Genomic DNA, 24,102 nt, shown 5'->3' on the forward strand with positions numbered 1-24,102 from the left:
AACTGTGACCTGTCACTCCACTAATCAGGTATGGACACAGGCTGACAGACCTCTTGATGGGCCAGTGCTATTTGGAGACCAGTTCTGAATGATGGCACCACCATGTAAGGAGGGAACAATAGCAGACACCAGGACAAGAACAGGACAAAAATTACATTCCAGTCTCCCATTATACACCTTTTTCAAAGCAGGTTTCTTTTGGGTTTATAAGTATTACAATCCTGTAATAAGACATCCGGTGGAAATTGGGATTCAGGTTTCCAAATGACTCTGCAGAAGTAGAGTAGAATAAGACACAGGAAGACAATGCACAATGAAAGAAATAAAATTGAGGATGGCTTTTCTAGCAATTGTTTATCTTTGTTAATGTTTTTGATTAACATAGCTTAGTAAATGTAATCAATCAACCATTTTTGAAATTCAGTCATTCAACAAATATTTATTGAGTATCTACTATGTGCCAGGCATTTGCTAGGCACTTAAGATACAGAAAAGAATGAGACATTTCTTGCTCTCAGGGAGCTCACAGTCTCGTGGCCGAGACAGACATAAACAAGTAACTACAATACAATGAAAAATGTGCCCGTCAGAGTGTATACAAGATGCTAGAGGAGTCCAGAAGAAGCAGTTTATAATTAAGCCTGGTGAAAGTGACAACTGATTATACCTGAAGGAGAAGCAGGTCTTCACCAGGAAGACAAGGGAGAGTAGGGAAATACATTGTATGCTGAAGGGGCAGTAGGCACAAAAACAAGGAAGTTTGATGAAGCATGATATGATGGGAAACCACATGTAGTTCCATATGGCTGGGATTTCATCTGTGTATGAAGAAGTGGTGACATATAAGTCAGAAAGGGAGTATGAAATCAGAGAATGAAGAGCTTTGCATGCAGAATTAAGAAATCTGGACTTTTTCCTGAAAGGGATGAGAAGACATTGAAGAATCCAAAATAGGGAGTGACATGACAAGATCTGCCCATTATATCAGTCTGTACGGAGGATGGTTTGTAAGAAAGGTGAGACTAGAGGGAGGGAGACATGGTAGGAGGGGCTATCACAACATTCCAGGTGAGAGATGCTCATGGGCACTTCAAAAACAATGGGGGTGAAGAGGTGACAGATTAGGGAGGTACTTAGGAGGAAGCTTGACAAGACTTGATGAGTTATAATACAAAAAGCACAACTTCCTCAGAAATGAAACAATATTAAAAACATGCATTCAGAAAATACAACCAACAGCCCCTTCCTTTGTATTCCAATAATCCTCTGAAATCACAGCATCTGCTGAGTATGAATAGAGGAAGAAAAGCCAGAGGACACACATGGCCAGATTTCTCTAATTCAGACAGCACTAAATTAGAATCTGCAACAATACAGATTGTCTGTCACTCCTATTAAGAATTTCAAATTACCTTCTCCCTCCATATATTTTCAAGATTCTAGTCAATAGTAACAATCTAAAAGCAGTCAAGCATTTGAGGTATAGTAGGCAGCAGCTTATATGGTGGTATCTGAGGGGCACCCAATATGTGTTGCCCACCCAGGGGCCACAAGGCATAATATGCAGTCATTACAATTCATTCCTTTAGGAGAGGCTTTGGTCCCTCAGAACTTCTCTTTTACAAGGCAATTCCTGAGATGGGTAGAGCATTTAGTCATTCTAAACCCAGTGTAATTCTGGTTGAGTATAATGCCTTTGGATTTCATAGAAGGGCTCAAGGTAGTGATGCAAAAGGGAAGGTTGAGGAATATAGAAGATAACACAGATCTTACCAATAAATAGCCCTGCAAGCACTTGAGAAGCTAAGATTCTTCATGGTCATTTTTGTTTGTTTTTTTAATCCTCACCCAAAGATATGTTTTCCATTGATTTTTAGACAGAGTGGAAGGGAGGAGGAGAGACAGAGTGAAACATTGATGCGAGAGAGACACATTGATTGGTTGCCACCTGCACACACCCAGACGGGGGCCAGGGATCAAGCCTATAACCGAGGTATGTGCCTTTGACCAGAATGAACTCAGGACCCTTCAGTACATGGACTGATGCTCCAACCACTGAGCAAAACCAGTAAGGGCAAGAAGCTAAAATTCTTAAAGAATGCCTTCCACTTCAGGATCCAGCAAACCACACCTGTACATTCAATACCTCAAGGAACTTTTTGTGTTTTGTTTATGATATTGGCTAGTCACGGCCTATAGCGACTCAATCTTTTCATGGGCCTCATGGCCAATTAAAATCTCCAGTGTTATTAAATTTGTACATGATATTGAAAATGTATTGTCTGAAACTACTTTATAACTCCAACCTTTCATTCACTCAGACTGACCTTGTCTTTTGTCACTCCAAATTATGGAGAAATTACTGAATTTGCAGAGTGTTAATCAGTCAAGTCACAAGTGATAGAAGATCAAGACTGTTTCGGACCTTGAAGAGTCATACTTATGGCGTGAGAAGGTAAATAAGAGCTGCTTGTGAATACTTTATAGCAGTAAACCAAAAAAAAAACAAAAAAAGGAACAAAACAAAACTTTAAAATTACTTACTTCACTTGTTTGGAGAATTGTGAACTTTGGCAGTTTAGTCTTTGAACTGGCTGTACTTGGTTTTCCATCCAAGAGGGATCCAAATGACAGATTTCCGAAACTGTTCTCAAATTCAATAGAAGGTTTCAGTGTTGGAGATATGTCTTGTGTCTGGTCCTGGCCATCCATAGGTCTCACATATGCAGTTGGTTTTTGCTGTCCCATGCTTGTTTTGCAGTAAAGCCCTGGTGGGAAGTTTTGAACTGAAAGGCCACTGCTAGGAGCCAATAAAGAGGAGGCAAGTAGGGGAGACCCAGGTACTTGCACTGTAAATTCAGATGCTTCTGGTGAGTTAGATTGAAAGATTTCTTTGAATGTATCACCTCCACTGGACTTGAGATAACTGCCTTCCTTTGCTGATGGGTTTGATCCTTCAAGTGTTCCAACTTGAGGCTGTTCAGCTGGGTAAACAAAGTAGTCTTCCAGTCTAGCTTGGGGCTGATCCTGTGTAGATGGCTGCATCTTATTTGGCTGACTGCTGGCCTGGCTAGCCGGTACAATGCTAGTGTTATGACTATCTCGTGGCCAGTCGGGTTTTGATTTCTTGTTGCTGTGTATTAGAGTTGAATTCAGTATCACAACAGAAGGTGGAGGCATTGGTCCAGAGGGGTGAGTGTTATCCTGATAAGGAGGGATCATTCGGTTCTTTTGTTCTGGGAAAAAGCTTGTTTCATTTTTGTTGATGGGAGTCTGGGGCACAGAATTCTTTGGAACTCCCACTAGATGATTCTGATTAGAATGGTTAGTTAGCAAATCCTTCATTTCATCATAGTTTCCCAGCGTGTTCTGGACTCTGTTGGCAAGTGCATCACCTTTGTTTGTCTAAAATAACAAAAAGATGGGGGTGGGAGGAGAAAGAATGAATAGGTTTGTGTTTCCTAATGTTAATGTTTCAAACAGATGTTCTAAGTAGACTAACATATAAGGTTCTCTAAAATTTTCAGGCTGCTATTCATACTTTTCATGTGCTATATAAGAAAAAAATCAGTAACGATATTGAAATAGTCTCTTGGAATGAGCTGTGTGATTAACATTTGTATACTCCCTGGCCTAACCTTAAATATTCTTACTGGGAAAAAGTTTTAAATTATGTTACTTATGAATTTTATTAGCAAAATACCTTACTTTAGATCAGTTGAGCTGAACTCTTACATTCTGCATTGTGATCAACAATTTCTACTTACTGATCATTGGAATTATAAAGGATTATTTGAATTATATTGTTCTTGACATGTCACCCCTTTCCACTACATTATACAATGAAAAAGGCTTAGTCCACTAGATAAGGAAGAAGTCAGTTAAAGTATCCTATCATGGCTACCTTCAGTTTAGAAAAAGCATGGGATTTAACAATATCTAATTGAGCTGACTTATAACGAAAGTAAATCTAATTCCTTTCCATCAAAGAACTATAAATTACTGGTGTCTGCCTACATGTTCTGGGGGAATGGTATTTACATATTGATGATTCATACTCATTTACTTTGAAATGGCGCAACTGTTTATCAACAGTAACTCAAGCACTCCTGTGTCTTAGGTGAGTTAGAAAAAAAATATTCAAGAATTTAAACTGTTACTTGAGTAAATCAAAACACAGTCAGATTTTCAAAGTGATGTTGGCAACTGAATCATTCTATGGACAACCAACATACCAGCTATACCATCCCCTGTAGGTTATACTAATCTTATTTAAGTGTGTGATTGCTTTTAAAATATTTAAGTTCCTGAGTATTTTTTTTAATATAGAAAGCATAGCCTTCATAACTAAAAATAGTAGAGAGCTGTATACTGGGAAATGACTGATGAAAACTCAGCTTTTCAATTTTGAAAGTGACTTTTTATTATTCTTTTTACTTAGTAAAGATGTAATCAAAATAAGCTGTTGAATTCAGAAGGGCAAACTACTTCTTTGGGCCTAGACTTTACTATTCTGGCCCAAGATGTTGCAATGAAACAAGACTACTGGCATCCATGGAGGCATGTGGCAGCAGGGCCATTAGATGGATGGAGAAGACACTCACCCTATGTAATGTTTACGTCCCAGGATCCATAGGCTTGCTCTTCATGCACAGAAGGGTATGACAACCTCCCACTGGTACAACCTCCACTTAAGCTAGATGTTTAACATTTAAGATTTCTCACACACCCTTAACATGGCCCAGTTTTCTGTTGCACACAGAGAGTATGCTTATCTAACTTTGTTATCTCAGTCTAAACCTAGGCTGTATGGTTGTGTGCTATTCTCTGTATGTGAAGATGGAAGAGTGTGAAAATGAATGGAGGGTGAAGTGCCAAAAATGAATGAAATCACCCAGGGAAAGAAAATGCAGAAAGATAAGATCGATCTAAGGAGTGAACCCTGGAAAATATCAACTTTTAAGAGATTGGGAAAGGAAGAGGAGCCAGAAAAAGATACCAAGAAGAAACAACCAGAAAGGCATTCAAACTGGAAACCTTGGCTTCGTTATTAGCATGATCGCCATATACTGTATATAGTATTCAACTCATACCCTATGTTAAATCACAGAAGACACTTTCAAAGAAATAAGGGCAGTTTGGAAAATACGGTTTCAAAAATAAATACAAAATATTCTAAATATAGGCTAAGATAGATCTGTGGGGGATGGAGAATTTTAGAAAACAGATATATATCACTTTAGGTTTCTTATCCTCAAAAACATCTTATAGTGCATTACATGAAACCTTGGTGCTGAAATAGTGCTTAAACAATTAATATTTCATATAATTCTCAGCTGAAAAAATTCTCCATTTTCAGAAGTATATTTGAAAGGCATATTTAATAGATAAAGACAAGTAAAAATCACTTTTATTCCCTAAAGAGCCTAAGTTTGTCAATTTTAATGGAAGAAATTACTTTTCAGCTAAGGCAAGGATAAACTCTTTGTATACATATGTCTCCTCTTCAACAGAGTTGCACAATAAGCCATTTGGGCAGCAGCCAAAATGAGTTTCTCTATTCAATCCTTAAATTCAGAACAAAAATATTTCATTGAGCTGAGGGCCCCATAAGAATCTGATGCAAAGCATTGTTCTGCCCCCTCAAATTGTTTATCACTAAGGTCAAATGACTGCCTAATGAACACTAATACCTGACTATCTTCAAGGATATTACCCAACAAAGGGAAACAGCTATTTCATTTTCATTTTAAATGTCTTCATTTTACACTGTCTCATTCACTGAGTTAGGATATGCTTCTTTACATTAGGCAAATAAAATTATATAACCTATGAGCTTTTTCTTTTTGCCTTAGCTACCAGGAAGCTCAAAGATTAATTTATTGAATTTTCATAGAAATTTTACTTTACTTTCATTGAAATTTCATTGAACTTTCATTGAAACAGAGTTCTACAGAATCAGAACCTTGCCCCATGATGTCACAAAAACCACCAAAATCTCTCAAATCCCTAAGAAGTAATTCACTCTATTCTAGCCCAGCTGCATCAGGAGTCCAGAACATCAAAACCCATTTGATCACAAGCAAGTTAATCACATTCCTGTTCCTGTTCAGCAGTAAATAAAAGGAACAGGTTTATCTTTATCTCAATGGAGAGAACCTTAGTTAGGTTTTAATATCTCTTCATTTATGTCTATTAATATAGTGATCTGAGTTTCTGATGAATGCTTAGATTTAATTTTGCACCTCTAGGTTTTAACATATGCTTGAAATTAGGAGAAGTCCTAAACTGGCCAATGTCTAAAACTGTATCTACATGAATAAAGTTAGAGGAAAATTGAAACTTCTCTAAATACATATAGAAAATCAACCTCCTACTATATAGACTATACTATAGTTATAATTTCTTTTCCTGCACAAAAGTGTAAGTTTTTAAAAGTCAACTACCTTTTATTTAATTTTATACCTTCAAGACTTAGCAACATGTATGATGTATATTTGGCACTCAATAAATTGTTGATGAATTGAACAGAATAAAATTATAATTTCTACCTTGCCTATGCTAAAATAAAGAATTTTGAGTAAAGGGTACATAAATAGAAAAAGTAAAAGTGAAACAAAGTTGGTTGCTGTGATTGAACATTAAGTTGAAAACCAAGCTTCTTGGTAGCTAAAGCAATAAGGAAAAGCTCATAGCTTATAAAATTCTCTTTATCTGATGAAAGGAAGGATACCCTAATTCATTAAATGAAATAAATGACTACCAGATACTAAAATATGAAAATAAATTCTCATTGGTTTGATTGCAAGAAACTTTGAACAATAAAATAGTTTTTCAGTACTAATTTTACAGAAAATGTAAAGATGTCTTCACATGGCTTTTCCTTATGATGACTTAAAAGCAAGAGCATTGAATTAAAATCTAACTCAGGGAAGAAATGTCTGCATGTGGAGTTACAGGGTTAGGCTAATAGCTCCAAGTATTACGCTTTCCTGTGCACTACTGATATAGGAATGGAGCAAATCCAAAGGAATAGAGGGTGTAACCTCCCTTAGACTAGCTTCCTCACAGAGGAATTGTCTCAGTGGGACTTGTGACTGGAACTGCATAGCAGACAGTTCAAGACAGTTCACTGGTGACGCTTTCTGTGTTGCTGATTGAAGAAAGATCCATGTGTTTGGCATAACAGACACGTTGTGATTACAGACATGGTAATTCTTAACATGCATAGTGGTAAATTGAAAATACTCATGAGACAGATTTAGGCAAAGAGTAAACATAGGCACATAGTCTCAGAAGCCCATCATTCAATAATCTCCAATAATTATCAGTAAAGTCTAAGTGGCCAGATTCAACTCTCTGCCTTCCCACCATCATAAATTTCTTAGGATGACTATATGATAGAAAACTTAATGGGGTCTGCAATATATTTATGTACACCTACACAATACACTCTCATTATACACCACAGCAACATCTAATTCACACTAAAGGTTTTTTTTTCACCCTCCAGAGTCTTAGCAATCCTATTAAGGAACAAAGTATTCCAGGAAGTCTTGATTGAACATTATAAAAATGGAAAAAATGAAATCCAGCCATTTCAATCAATTGTAGGCTTCTTTCAATTTTTGCCATTTTTTTTATTTCCTGTTCTAGATAATCGGTTGATTCCTTAAAGGTAACCTTTACAGCCATTATTTTCTGAGTAATCACAATTTCTCCATCATCAAGAAAATGCTTTTTCTAAGTATTTTCAGGCATAAATTACATGCCTGGTTTGTGGCTCATGACTAACAGCTCTCCTTCATTTAAGCTTTTTGCCTCTCATTACTTCAAGAAATGCAAAGTTGTCTCAGTTTGCTTCTAAGGCTATCTTCAAATCAGTAGCATGATTTCATTGCAAGACTAATGTGCTAGAAGGTAATTACACTATAGTATTTATTTTTAATATAAGTAATTATATAACTTAAGTTTTGAGGTTCATTTTTTTCTTTTACTTCATTGTAGCTAATGTATGTGATTTAGTGATTTATTTTATATAATTCTAATATTTCACAGTTAATCTATCCAAACTGTAAGTTACTATTTCTTTCTTTAATTATAATAATGATAATACTTTGAATTTGTACAGCACTTTACAGATTTCAAGGCAAGGTTTCCTGGGTATTTGACTTGATCCTTACAATAACCATGTGATTCAGCATAGCAGATCTGGTTTCAATCTAGCTTGTAACTACCCCAACATAAATAACTGTAGATAAGCCACTTAACTTCTCTGTGCCTCAGTGTCCTCATTCCTCATTCTTGTTGAGCTGTGAAAAGCTATAAATGTCAGTTGTAGTTGTTGTTGTCGTTGCTGTTATCAGGTATTATTATTATTATCAGGTATTATTATTCACTTCAGAGAGGAGGAAACTATAGGTTAGAGAAATGAAATTTCTTCCCCAAAGTCACACAGGAGGTAAGCTTATCAGGTCTTCTGTCTTCCTGTCAGAGGATATCAAAAGCTTCCTGCTACAGATACAGAATCACATAGAACTGGGCCTAGATTTACCAGTTATATGGATGTTAAGCTGCAGAGAAGCAACCTCACCTCTCTGAGTCTCAAATTCCTCATGGGAAACATGAGGAAAATGCCTATGCTAGTTATTGTAAGGACTAAACAAGCACATATATAAAGCTGCAGCACAGTGTCTGGCATAGACTAGGCACTTGGTACATGCTAGTTCCTCATCCCTCCTAATATTCCCACACTAGACATGTCACATTTTTCAATCACTTTTAAAGACAGCCCTTTCTATAGCATAGCACAAATTAACTCAAATTTGAAATGTGTAAGCAACAAAAGCAACCATGCAGAGAGGTTACCCACCAACCAAATGTTGGAGTAGTCAACATACTTTCCATTCTGGGAGTGGTAGAGGTAAAATAAGGAAAGGAAGGAAATCAGCCAGGAATATTAGAAATCACCATTTCTGGCCATTCATTGACTAGTTTGTTACCATTGATAATGTTGGACAAGTGATCAGACTATAATTTAGAATTTAGGATGGCAAAAAGTTTCCTGAAAGTCCAGATCCACCACCAGGAATTTTGATTTTTTAATTTGATAAGCATTCCAACCACAAACCCAAGGAAGAGTTGTGGCATGCCTTCATCCCTACCAATGGCATGTCAAGCTATTTCAAGGATTTCCACACCAGTCCAGATATGGGGAGATTTTGGAGGTACACATCAAGCACAATAGTATCACAATATGGGGAGAAGGAGAGGTCTACTGTCCAGTGATCACCCAGAGAACCCTGAACATAGACATAGCACAAAATAGCAGCTGATCATCAAAGTAATAGTGAAAGAGAGTTACTAGGTTATCATTGTTAACATATTTCTTTCTTTCACAGTCTTTACCCAAGAAAAAAGACTCTTCCTCATCAAGAAGGATAAAGGCAACAAGCTACTAGTCACATAATAAGCCTGGCCCTGCACTAGACTAATGTTCCCATTAGTAGGTAAATACCATCTCTTGTTAACAAGGAGTGTTATGTAGATGTGCATTTATATTTTTGAGTAGACAGTTAAAAAATCTTTTGTCAACATTGTCAGACGCTTTCAAAAGCCATCTGTCTTGATAAGTCTAGCACACATCTGGTAGAGACACATCTAGCACCTAGAACTGGTGCTAGACATATCAAGACAGATGGCTTTTGAAAGCATCTGACAATGTTGACAAAAGGTTTTTTAACTGCCTACTCAAAAATATAAATGCACATCTACATAACGCTCCTTGTTAACAACAGATGGTATTTACCTTAAAGGTATATGACCACTAATTGAGCAGGATTGAAAATATAATGTGGGGGAATCAAGGATGCTATATCTCATAATAGTGTTAAGTATGGAGTAAATATTGAATGTTAATGATGCATCCTCTGAATAAAGCTTATTTTTCTAATCCATCCAAATATAATATATAAAACTCATCTGGCTATTCCTTTTTCTTAATATTGGCATCTATCATCCTTTGACCTCACTTCCACTCTCTGGAAAAAATGGAAATCACAACTTCTTGCCCTGCCCCCAATCTTTCCTTCACTCTCTTGCTTTGTTCTCTTTGTAATATTCCATTGCCATCTTCCTTCTCATGGCTCATCACTTTTCACATGTTCTTGATTTTGTATTTTATCATTACCTCTGCCTAATATTCCATTGCCATTTACTTTCCCATGGCTCATCACTCTTCACATGTTCTTGATTTTGTATGTTCTCATTACCTCTGGGATCTTGCTCTACTTACCCCATTTCTCCCTCCTATACCTTCTTCACCCTTTCCTTATCCATTGTCATTGGTTCCTTCCCATCAATCTCTAAAAATGTTCAAGCTTATTTCACTTTTAGAAAGCTTCCTTCCATATTTCTCCCCCTTGCAATTTAATTTTCTTCCTTTCTTCCCCCCTCAATACAAAAACTTTCTGCAAGATCAAATCTACATTAACTTCCTCTCTTCATTTATGTTACTACATCCCATTTACTCTCAAAACCCATATAGTTTGGCTTCCCACAATGACCACCAACATTAACAAATAAAACAACTCTTCCTAAGGTCACTAATTATCACTTAACTGCCAAATCCAACAGCCACTTTCCAGTCCCGACCTTTCCTGACCTCTCTGATATCTGTAACTAGCAAATCCCTCCTCCATAAGCCCTTTATTACTTTGGTTCTATTAAATGATTCTCTCCAAGTTCTCTTACTATCTTTCTTATTATTCACTCCTTTTTAACTTATTTTCCTTGCCTCGGTTTTTAGCACCTATAGGGTGTCCCAAAAATGTATACACATACTTTGAATAATTATAAAGGCAGTGCTTATTAAAACAAATTTCATTTTGAAAATTGAGCTATCAGCTGTTAAAATATGTATATATTCTTGAGGACACCCTGTATTTTACCCCTTAAATGTTGCTAGTTCCCAAGAATCTCTATTTGTCCTTTTTACACAGTAATCTTACTCAGTGATAATGTTAATTCTCACAGCTTCTATTGCCACCTACATGATGTCACCTAAATCTCTCTCTTAACAACTCCCTTTAGCTCCATATCCATGTATCCAATATCTACAGGATAACTCTCCCTTAATATTCAAGTGGCATCTCAAACACAAATTACTCAAATCAGAATTATGTTTTTCTCTACATGCACCAACCCTGCTGTCCTTCTGAACAACCTGTTAATTGCAGCATCTTCTGAAGTCAAACAGATGGGGAAAAAATCATTCATCTATCACACTCCCCACATCCAAACAGATATCCAGTCCATCATTTGAACTTCCTTGCTCTACCTTAAATGCTGCCTGCCATGAACTTTCCTTAGCCAACTACAATAGCTTCCTTATCTGCCTCTAGTTTACCTTCCCATCAACCCATTCTCCAAATTTACAACATTGTCTTTTAAAATTCTTTGCCCCAGACATGACCTGATTTTAAAACTTGCAATAACTTCTCTTTATGTACAGAATCATGTCCAAACTCCTTCGTATGAGGTACAATGTCTTCACTAATCGGTCTCCTATCTACCTCTCTAGCACTTACCATGAAGTCATTCCCTCATTCATTCATGATTATCTCTGCCACTGGATAAGAAATTCCTTGAAGGCAGGGATAATGTCTTATTTCCCTTTGTACACTAGTCTAAAACATGACTAGCAAATAATGGGCCTTCAATAAATGCTTCTTAAAGTAATCATATCTCTAAATATACACTTTGAAGGTAGTACAAATTTAAATCAATTGAGATAGAAAAATGCTTTTTAAAAGAATTATACTAACAAATCATAAACTAGTAGTTTAGGCGACTTAAGTTTCTTTGTCAGAATTAACCAAACTTGAAAGACACATGAAGGTCTCAATTAGGAGTTACTTACTTATTTTGAATAAGGCATCAAGAATCTGGTGTTACTAGTCATCAATCCAAATAGCGTACATTTTGCTCCAAAGTAGTATTTGTGCCTATGCAGTCCTTAATAAGAACTTTCCTTTTCCAGAATGTCCCCTAAATGGTGCTCTTTTAAAATCACAACTCTTGAAAATACTCTATATTTTTGTTTTAACTCTTACATTATCGCTGTTTTATTACAGAAAATTATACTGTTGCTAAATTTCAATAAAAACAAACCAGCTATCATCAATTGAAAAGGGTTCTTTCCCCAACCTCCACCCCAAATAGAACGTTCAGAGGCAGTCATTGTGAAGTCAGTACTTAGACATAGCAGTATGATCATTATTGGAGTTACATACTAGCCAGAATACCACTAGAAAATCATTCAAGCTACACTAACCCCTCTGGTTGAGGCACTCTCTCCAAAATCATGATTATTAACCACCAGGAAAAATAATTGACTTTTACCTTTCTCCCAGAACAGTGATTTTCAAAGACCACTCAAACCAGTGAACAGCTACTAACAACCTAAAATGGAAAAAGAAAGCAGTGGCCTTGCAATGGATGACATTTATCCGGAGAAGAAATAGGCATATCCACTGACAGTCTTCAGGGACTGCCTTTCTGATAATCAAAGTGGGAGAAAGTGTCAAGGGGGCCTTCCTTGCTGTAGGAGGTGTTGGGCAGTAAAGATCTCTTTAGAGACAGGCAGTCTCACAAGTCTCTTTCAAAGTTACTATGCTTACCAAAGAAGATGGAACCTGTCTCAGAAGACTTCCTTATAAATTTGCAATTGCCCCAAATACAGTATATGTATATAATTCATTTGTAAAATATATTCTCCTGGAAATCATTTGGGTGCTTTAAAAATAGATTAAATGTTGATTAAATGTGTAAAAAAACACGACAAGCAATCATTTTCCATAAAGATAAATTACATACATATTCAGCTACCTTGTAGGGCTCCCCAAAAAGATCAAAGCCTGAAGAAAAGAGATCATCTTCTTGCTGCACTTCTTGATTCCTCCGTTCCCATTCCCTTTTTTTAAGTGCACTACGGTCTTGTTCATAGTGACTAATAGAAAAAGACAAAAGGAGAAATTGGTTAATTAGTCATTTAACTCTCTCTTGTTATCACTAAGGGAAAAAAAATACAAGTCAAGACTACCAAACTAATAATACATAGAGAGCAGAGAATATTTTTTTTTATTCACATTACCTTTAAGATCCTGACCAGTTATTCAGAATACAGAAGAAAACAGAAACTCACTTATTAGAAATTATATTTATGACCACATAAGCATGGTAGAATCCTTGTCCCTTAACTTTGCTTGATTACAACAGGCAATTATAAACTTCTCAAAAATCAGTACTCTGTGTAGAAATGTACTGAAGGTTATGTTGTGTTGTGAACTGCCTAGGGCTCAGAATTCACAGATGTCACAAAACCCTAAGTGAAATAAATTAACAAATACATTATTGCAGATAAACTGGAATTCTATCCTGAACCCATAGCCACAGTTATCCTGTTGTAAAGAAATCACAGGAGAACCTAAACACATTTTTGGAAGTCCATAACAAACCAAATCAATCAATCCCAGTCGCCGTTGTTGTCGTCTAACCATAGTTTGCATTTTGAATGACTGAAAGCCTTTTGGGGAAACTTTTCACAAAGAAAGGGGTCTGGCTTGCACAACAAACTTCTAACAATGAAAAAAATGTGTCAAAAGCCCTGAACAACTGACACACAAATGTTTTATAAATACATGTAATTCTGTGAAGTTCATCACATTTCAAGCTTTCCCATTGGAGCGTCAGTAGAAAAGCTTCCAGACAATATCTAAGATATATTCTGGGCCCTTTGATTTTATAGACTGCAATGCTTCCTTATTAAAAACAAAACAAAACAATATTTTTTTCATCATGCAAGGCTGTGAATAGCTAATCTAATAAAATAGAAACATGCAAATTGACCATACTTTCACTATGCCCCAAACCACACCCACCAGCCAATCAGAGCAACTATATGCAAATTAACCAAACCAAGATGGCAGCTGGCAGCCACGGAGCTGGAGCAAGCAGGAGGCTTGTTGCCCCGGCAATGGAGGAAGCCAAGCTTCCCACCTGCCCTGGCCCGCTGTGGCCTCCACTCATGGCAAAAAAGTTTCAATTATAGAAGATAAATTAATCCCAGATACCTACTTCCATCCAGCCTCCGCTGGGTGTTTGGGTGGCTTGGGGTTGTGGTGAGCCTGCAAACAGCCATCAGCCCCTCACCCAGATTGGCCAGGCACCCTAGCAGGACCTCCCACTCTGAAGGGGGTGTGGCCAGCCAGAAAACGGCCCTCAGCCCCTCACCCATGCTGGCCAGGCACCCCAGCGGGGACCCTAACCCTGAAGGGGCTGTGGCTAGACTGGAAACAGCCATCAGTGCCTCACCCAGGATGGCCACACCGTCATGGGGTGAGGGTCCTTGCTGGGAGGCTTGGCCAGCCTGCAAACAGCCATCAGCCCCTCACCCAGGCTGGCCAGGCACCCCAGCAGGGACCCCCACCCTGAAGAGATTGTGGCCACCCTGCAAATAGCCCTCAGCCCCTCACCCAGGCTGGCCAGGCACCCCAGCAGGGACCCCCACCCTGAAGGGATTGTGGCCACCCTGAAAATAGCCCTCAGCCCCTCACCCAGGCTGGCCAGGCACTCCAGCAAGGACCCCCCACCCTGAAGTGGGTGTGGCCAGTCTGAAAACGGCCCTCAGCTCCTCACCCAGGCTGGCCAGACCCCTGCGGGACCCCCACCATGATCTGGGACACCCTTCAGAGCAAACCAGCCAGCCCCCACCCATGCACCAGGCCTTTATCCTATATCAGGGGTGGGCAACCTTTTTGTGAGTGCGTGCCAAAACCAGCAAAATCTCTGACTCAAAATTCTTCTGCATGCCAACCCTAATTTTTTGAGAACATGTTACTTGATATCTCTTAAGGTGTACATATGTGAAGAACCTTGAAGAAATAACAAAATTCTATCGAGTTACAAAAACACAGTATATGATGATGAAAAATACATTTATTTTTTAATGTATACATGTACACTGATAGTTCGACAGAAAACTTTATGACTCCGTTTGATATTATCAGTGGGACTTTTGCTGCTGCATCACTGATGACAGAGATTTTACATCAGGTTTATGTTTTGTGACCTTCAGAGATATGCACGAGCTACTACTTTCATCCATCAAGCTACTCCTATTATGAGATTTAACAAAATTCATCACTGAGAACAAAGATTCACAAGTGTATGTGGATGAAAATATGGAGAGTAACGCTGTTGCAAAGTTTTTTAAACAGAAAAAATTTTCTGGAATGGCATTCCAAGTCCTTAATAGTTCATTTTTGACACTTCTCTTTGGTACTCCTGTCTCTAATCGCTTTTTTTCAATGTTTTCCAAGTCAACTCTAAGGTCAATAAATTTCTGTTTCCAAATTGAGCTGCTCTGAAATTCAATCAACTGCATTTTAAAGTCAGCCATGTCTATCCATGAAAACATTTGTAAGTTTAGTTCCTCCAGTTTCATGCTGACTGGAAACCTCATGAATTTTGCTGTCTCTTCCAGTTCTCTGAATCCCACAAATCTTGAGAAGAACTGCTCAATAGTTGACTTGATGATGTTTAAAAACAGCTTTTGAAGGCTTTGACAGTCTGTTCTGTCATCTTTTGGGAGGTCTTTGATGTGCCTCTTGATGTTTGGGAAATATCTAAATCTCTCACCATCCAAATCCCTCTTAAAGGATTCCAGTTTCTTTTCAAAAGCCTTTAAAAAGTAACCAAACATAACATCAAGTGTCTTGCCAGTTCCTTGTAATTTAACATTTAAGTCATTCAAATGTTCACAAAAATTGTAAATGGAAGATTATGAGAGGATTTTGCTTGCCAGCAAAAGTTACTGCTATGCCATGTTTGGCACATGTGCCAGGGGTTGCCCACCGCTGTCCTATATAATAAAAGGGTAATATGCAAATTGACCCTAACAGCAGAACAACTGGGAATGACTGGTCACTATGACACACACTGACCACCAGGGAGCAGACGCTCAATGTAGGAGCTGCCCCCTGGTGATCAGTGCACTCCCCCACAGGGGGAGCTCTGCTCAACCACAAGCCAGGCTGATGGCTGCCAGTACAGCGGTGATGGTGGGAGCCTCTCCCACCTCCTCAGCAGTGCTAAGGATGTCTGACTGTAGCTTAGGCCTGCTCCCTGCTGGCAAGTGGACATCCCCGAAGGGCTCCCAGGCTGCCAGAGGAATGTCTGACTGCCAGCTTAGGCCCAATTCCCCTCAGGGAGTGGGTCTAAGCCAGCAGGTGGACATCCCCCGAGGGGTCCCAGACTGTGAGAGGGCACAGGCCGGGCTGAGGGACCCCTCTGAGTGCACAAATTTTTGTGCACCGGGCCTCTAGTTAAACTATAATCTTTAAGTCTTACAGTATTGTTTTTTTTATTTTGTTCATTGGGTTCCCATTCCCATTCCCCCACCTTCCTGATTTCTATTGTAAACTTATCCAAAGTGAGTACATATATGCTGGCCAAATTTGAATTATGTGCCTAGCAGGTACTATATACATGTTGCTTTCCTTACCCATGTCAATACTGCCATGTTATGACTTAATTAGGTAATTTACAAAATAAGAGGCCAAGAACATGAAATATCTATGGCATGTTAACTAGATATTGATATACATGGAGACTAAGATGCCACTACACTTAATCATCAGCCTTTCTCCACAGGAATCCTTGAACTGACAAATTCAAAGTGACTTTGATAGTCTCATCTCCTGGATAAACAACATTTTATTTCTCTATTTTTAAAATAGTGGCAACTTTTATCTGATATTTTCATAATCCATTTTTCTTTCATAATACAAAGAATGTCAGATACATACGAGCTCACTGGGTCACTAATGAGTGTGCTCAACAAATGTTATCCTTGTCTGAAAAAACAAAGAACATACAAACCTCTACCCAAAGCCCAGGCTCTACATCTGGGCCCTGCCTGGTCAAGAAAGATGCCAAGTCCAAATACTGGAAGCCAGTCTACATTTACATTTGCTAGCCTCATCTCACATTTCCATTCACAAGTTGAGTTCAGAACCCCAAACAGCTTCCATATGTTGCAATTTCTTTGTCTTAGAGGTTGATGTGGAATCAACCAGGCATAGTAACATCTTCACTCCATGAAGTGTGGTACATGAGATTTAACCTCAGCACCATACATTGGCTGTGAGTAACCCAAGCTTATCATCAATTTGTCAAAATGTAAGAAAGATCAGTTTTCTAGCTATCTGATCATTCCTTGCACCAATAGCCCACAATGATGGGCCCATAGATCATATTTTATTCTCCCATGAAGAGAACTGAAGTACTTTGGTCTCTTGGCTTTGCAAACTACCTTCTTTCTCCTGAGGCAAAGATATAATAAAAACCCTGAAGAGAAAAAGGAAAAGGAGAAGAATGGAAACATGCTCCAACTTGCAGGCCTTCAAGTGGCTAACAGTCAAGGAACTTTCTGTGCTTCCTATCTGGTGTTGATTTGTTGGAGGCTCTGGATTGCATTTTGCATCAGTTCATTAGCTACCAAATTCCAGATGAAAATATGAATAGCAGATTGATTGTGCACATGGGTGGTATCTGTTGCAAGGAAACTGCCTGCTTCATTTTTTAACACATATAACACAGAACAATTAATTCTCATATCTCTAGTGAGAATTATTTAATCTCCATAGAGTTCCAGTGCTCTTGGAAGGCAACCAGATTTCTTCAACTTTTTTCCTTTTTTGCTCAGCATGGCATTATACTGAAAGCTTCACAGGGCAAGGTATAATGAGGAATGAACTACATGAGGCTTTCACAATGTATAGAATGTCACTGATTTCTGATTGAAACCAAAATTACTAATCTGAAGCACCAGCTAATTAAAAACACAGCTATGTATTTAGCCTCTTGTTATACCTACTTCAGTTTATAATTATGAGGACCTCTTTATGTACTCAATTAAATTTCTTATGATTCAGGCAGGTTGTATTTGAATCTGTAAGTCCATCAGAGGCCACAGGAAAGCATATGCCTGTCTCCTGATGATCTGATGTACCTTTGCACTCCCAGGCTTATTTTCCAAAGAAAAAAGGGCTCCACAGCCCATGAAAAAACTTACAAGCCAGAAATCTGAATTAATTATCATGCTATTTTGTCTAAATAATTCAAATTTATTTATACTGATGAGAACAGGGTGAATTGATCCTAGCAGTATGAAAACCCACTTTCATATTGGGAAGTTGAGCCAATAAACTGAACTCCTGGACTGTTCACTCTTAGCATGTTAACATGTCCTTTCAACATTTTTCTCCCAGATATAATAAAATTTATATGGTGATATAAAAACCACTGAACAGTCAAAGCTGAATTTATTTCTAAGTAACTAAAGGTCTTTGGTTTTTTTTTCTCTACAGCTTATTTTTTTTAAATCTCTGCATCACCGACACATGCCTTAGCTGATAGGAAAAGAACAGAAAAAAGCACAAGTTCCTTTTAACTACTGGCATACCTAAGAGATCGGTGTGTTCTGTTTCAGACCACTGCAATAAAGTGAGTGTCGCAATAAAGTCAGTTGTAATCTTTTTACTGGTGGAGGGTCTTTCCTTCAATTTGTGAAAGACACAATGTCCATAACGTGCAATAAGAATGAAGTGCAATAAAATGAGATATGTTTGTATTCTGCTACTCCAATGTAATCAGTGATGGTGAGGAGTTTCTCTCTAGAACATGTCTTCTATATTTGCTCTGATTTCGAACACCTGTCTGTTTCCTTGGTCTCCAATAACAGAGAAGCTGCCCTGATTCACAAAGGAGGAAACTAAAGCCCTCCTGAGATGAGAGTATCCGTCCCAAGCCCTCATCAAGGTAATGGCAAAGGAAGATATGGACCTGTGTCTCTCCCATCTTCAAATTCAAATGATTTCTTCCTATCTCCTTCTTTTCTCAGATACTTCCATATACTTTTCCTTAAATCTGATCTTGTACATAGGTAACTCCCATTTTCATCATTAGAAGCCACTGGTGCATTCACGGGTCAATAAAACCCAGGACGCATCTAGATTCACTGAGATTGAGAAGGTTCAATTAGGCCATCTTTATTGGCTCACAGTATTAGCACATCAAGACTGGCAATGCAGGATAGTCTCTTAGAACAGAGACTTTTGGAGCAGGAAAAAACTTTAGCAATCATCTAGTTCTGGAACCTAATTTTATAGATGATGATATTACACTGAAAAGGTAACAGGCCTCACAGCAGGTTGTGGCTAAACTAGGAGGCAGGAACCCAGGTCTTCAAATTCCCAAACTGATTCTCTTCCTAATAACCCATGGTTTGTCCCTTCTGCCTCTCAGGTTTCTATTACACTCCAAAATAAATATTTGTCTCATTTGACTCCATTTGTCAACTTTTCTCAGGATTATATTTTATTAGAAATTGCCAATAGGGAAAAAGTTTAGGAATTTAATTTAGACGCAAGTATAGAAAAACCATTAGTTTCCTTGCACCAAAATGTACAGACCATAAAGGGATTTTAAAAATTAACTATATCTGTGGGAAGAAGCTAAGTGAGGGATAATAAAAACCAGTTAAAATCCATTTGGTTTGTATATTTCATGAATTTAATAATTGTTGTTTACCTAATTAGGTTATTTTACAAAGCTAGTTGGGGAAACACTATAAAAAAAACACTGACATGCTGGAAGATACCCATTGTCTACACCAGTGGTTCTCAACCTTCTGGCCCTTTAAATACAGTTCCTCATGTTGTGACCCAACCATAAAATTATTTTCTTTGCTACTTCATAACTGTAATGTTGCTACTGTTATGAATCGTAATGTAAATATCTGATATGCAGGATGGTCTTAGGCGACCACAAAATACCAACTTCTGCGCATGGGCCACGAAGTTTCAATTGCACTGTACTTGTGTGCCCGCACATGGTATTCTGTGGAAGAGCCAACTCAAGGGTCCAAAGAGCTGCATGTGGCTTGCGAGCTGAAGTTTGACAACCACTGCCCTAACCTGATAATCTTTTACTGTTTACCAAACTTTACCTTTGATATGCTTGTTTTGGTTTGCTAACGGGAAAATGTGTATTCTAGTAAATAAAAAGCCAGTGGGTCCGGGCTTTGGGGGAACCTCTCTGCTAGAGAGTAAGGTCTCCACCTGGCTCCCCCCACGCCTTCTAAATTTATATTGCTTGTCTATTGTATCCATTTATGTTCAACCCTTTCTCCAGATCCTAAATCCTTGCTGCAAAAGGTTGCAGCACTGACATATTAAAATGACAAGTTTGTCTAAACATACTGCTAACTAATAGATTTACTATAGTAATGATGTACATGAAGGTAAATAATTCAATCTTAATTGTCTTCTAATCAAACTAACACTAAAGTACCTTTATTTTGGCTATCTTTGTAAAAACAAAAAATACATATTTAATACAACCAAAGGACAAACATAAACTATAACTTCCTTCTTGTGGCTCTTCTGAATTTAAGGATGGAAAACTGATGCTCAGCAAAATGTTCCAGCCTATGAAAGCTGCATCCAGGACACCACTCCCAATTCAGTGCTCTTTCAAAAAGTCTGAGATACTTTGACAAAATCTTTTTATGCCAAATATATTTATATGTAGCTTTTTAAAAATATATATCTTTATTGTTGAATGTACTACAGATGTCCCATTCTCCCCCATTGACCCTTTCCTTCCCACTCCTTCCCCCTTCCCAGGCCTTCACCACTCTATTGTCCATGGGTTTTGCATATATACATATAAGTTCTTGGGTTAATCCTTTCCTGCCCCGCCACCCCTCTGAGAATCATCAGTCTGTTGCATGCTTCCATGTCTCTGGATCTATTTTTTTGTCAGTTTATTTTGTTCTTTACATTCCACATATAAGTGAGGCCAAAAACTCTGACCCTGGAGGAGGCAGGGCAAGGCAGGCTGGGCTCTGGGCTGCTTTAAGAGGTGGGGCAGGCCACTGGTCAAGGCAGTAGGGTCAAGACAGTGGCACTGGTATTCTGGGGGGTGGGAATGGTTCAGTCATGCTGGTTTTCTATGACCCTCCCATATGTCAGGGGTATCAGTGGTTGGCCTTTCACGCCTGTCTGTGGCTTAGGGGCACTAGGGCACAGCAGCTCCCTACAACCTCCTTGCTAGGAGGACCCTGTGGATTCTCCAAAATTGCGCTCTCTACTCTCAAGCAGAGAGAAGCAATGGCAGAGCAGCACAGGGCAGTGGCCTGCAGTTCTTCCTTTAGGAGCACCTGAACTACCCGCCTGGAGTTCCTGCACTGACCAACAAATGCCCGCCCACACTAACACCCATGTATACTCTCCTCACACACACTCACCTACTCACACTTTCACCCTTGCTCAGGTCTTTCCCGATGACATGTTGGTCCCCTTCTCCTCTCTATATATATATATCTTTTGTAAATTCTTTTTACTCCAAAAATTTATGCCAAAAATTTATTATTACTGAGGTCTTTCTAATATCCAACTAGGGTAAAGTATATTTCATTATCTATCCTATGAAGACTTTTCTCTATAGATTCAAAAATGATATTTGAGATAGAGGCACCAAATAGGTCAATACATGAACTTAATTCACAAATTAATATTGATATGGGGTTTAAAATAATAAGTTCTTAATTTAAAATATTTCTAAATGTTACCAACCTTCTATAATCTGGCTCTCAATTTTGGCTGTATATGGGAGTCACCTGGGAAAGATTTTATAAATCGTCATGCTCTGGGTCACATGCCAACATGTCAGACCAATTGCATTGGAATCTCCCAGAGTGGATTCCAGGCACCCAACATAAAACAACTCTGGTCTTCATACATGATATAACTATCCACATATTTTTTTATTGGATCCATTTTGGCATACCAAAAATGATGAAGTTAACATGAAGATAAATCAAGAACCAGGACTTTTTAGAGGACAGATATATTCTATTATGCAGAAATTGGCATTGATGACATATGTTGGCACAAATGGCTATTTCACACAGAATAATAACAACAATTGCATTAATAATTCTCTGTTGATTCTTTGCTTCATGCCAAGTGCCATGCTAGTCATTTTATGAGTATTATCTTATTTAATCCTCACAAAAACTCTGATGAGGCACTCTCATCCACCCTTTTCAGATGAGGAAACTGAGTCACATGAGACCCAGAGAGATTAACATGCCCAATGTCACATAATCAGTAAACAGTGTAAACAGAATAATAGCTGAGACTGCCAGACTCCAGAGGCCCTTCTCTTAGGCAAAAAGAAGATGCTGATATATATATTTTTAAAAGATGTTGGTAGGTAGAAGAGAAAGCACATCCACACATGTAAGCTCTGTTCACACAACAGGCATGGTGCCATTGATCCAGGGATATGTGTATAATCTGAACTCCCAGAAAAATAGCTCAGCTTAGAAGGGATTTGGGGAGCATGTTATAGATCTTCTCAGAAAAGCAAGCACAGGTAGACACTCAAATTGATATTGATTATAAACAATATTATCTGAGTGCACTAAAATTCCATTTCTATGAAATGCCAATTTTATATAGAATGACCATGATTCTGGAAACTCTAAGGTCCCCATCTGCCTGCGGTAGTCATCAGTATATCAATAATTTTCTAGAAACCTCTAGAAATGTTCTTCAAAAGCAGCTGTTCCAGTGAAATCAAATTATGTTGTCCTTGCATAATGTAAATGTTGGCAAAGAGACAGGGTCCAATATCCCTGACTGTTTGAGAGAGGTGTCTGTCTCCCCAACAAGTATTACTTCCCTACTCTCCTAGGCAGTTCAGAATGTGTTAGCTATCCTTTTTAAATCATGCATATTTATCTCCTTCAACCTTATAACAAATATCCCCTCTCTTCTCTGTACTGAGTACTCCACTATAAGAAAACTCCATTGCACAATAAATAATAGTATCTAAGCATTCCTGAGAGTTTACTCTCTGCTTTTATAATTTTTCTTAAGTTTAGTCTCTGATTTTCATTTTTATAGAAATTAGTTTAAAAATAACTTTAGTTCTGACCTGTTCATTAAAAAGGAGACTTTGTTTATCATTCCTTCTGGCTCACTGACCCACTTGAAACACAAACCAATAACTTACAATCGCCTCACATTCAATGTGGCCAAACCCAGAAAGCTGCAAAGAACTGCATGACTCAGAAGCTTTCAAAAATACTTCGTGAAGACAAGTATAGGCCTGGAATGGATACAACGAGCCGAGAAAATAAGCAATCAGCCCTGACCGGTTTGGTTCAGTGGATGGAGGATTGGCCTGCAGACTGAAGGGTCCCAGGTTCAATTCTGGTTGGGAGCATGAGCCCAGGTTGCAGGCTCAGTCCCCAGTGAGGGGGAGGGGCGTGTGGGAGGCGGCCAATCCATGATTCTCTCATCACTAATGTTTCTGTCTCTCCCTCTCCCTTCCTCTCTGAAATCAATAAAAATATATTTTAAAAAAGAAAAAGAAAAGAAGCAATCAGAGCATGAATATAGTAAATGTATTTATTTATATGTTTATGACATTTGAATTTGTTCAAAGATTAAAACTATATAAAAATAAAAATGATATAAAATGTTCTTGCTTCCACTCATGATAATATACCCTCATCATAATGTTCTCCATTGCCAATCAGTGGTAATAATTTTTATTTTCTTCTTTAATCTTCCAGTGTTTCTTCATGCATTTTTCAGTGTCAACTTGAAATTTTCTTGTTTATGATTCCCTCTTTAAAATAATCAGTCAATGCTAATGCAGAGCTCTAAAGCACTGCTAGATCTAAATCTTGATCTACTTCAAGGAAATGTAAGCTTTTCATTATCAGAAATGATTCCATAGATCCACAGAAGAGGAGACGGTAACAGGCTTTGAGTATTAGCGGTGGTTTAAAGGACTTTCTGGTTGATTGTAATTCTGCCTTGTGACAGGCTGCCCAAGGCTTGGCTTGGTCCTCTGCTCCTGATGATCCCTCATCCAGCCCCAATGTACCCTGGTTCCATCCCATGTGCCACATTACAAGCTCCATACCTATTGCTTCTGCAGCTAACCTACAGAGAACAA

The 24,102-nt window shown here is 38.2% G+C and overlaps 1 protein-coding gene across 1 annotated transcript in view; it reads right to left on the reverse strand.

Moving 5' to 3' along the window:
• AFF2 (ALF transcription elongation factor 2) overlaps positions 1-24,102 on the reverse strand; it is a 633,956-nt gene that overhangs the window by 399,345 nt on the left and 210,509 nt on the right. The window contains exons 2-3 of the mRNA XM_059678586.1: positions 12,889-13,009; positions 2,545-3,405 (exon numbers count right to left, since the gene is read on the reverse strand). Coding sequence (XP_059534569.1) covers positions 2,545-3,405; positions 12,889-13,009 — 982 coding nt within the window. The remainder of the gene's footprint in view (positions 1-2,544; positions 3,406-12,888; positions 13,010-24,102) is intronic.

This window comes from Myotis daubentonii, chromosome X, assembly GCF_963259705.1.
Source record: "Myotis daubentonii chromosome X, mMyoDau2.1, whole genome shotgun sequence".
Classification (NCBI taxonomy): domain Eukaryota; kingdom Metazoa; phylum Chordata; class Mammalia; order Chiroptera; family Vespertilionidae; genus Myotis; species Myotis daubentonii.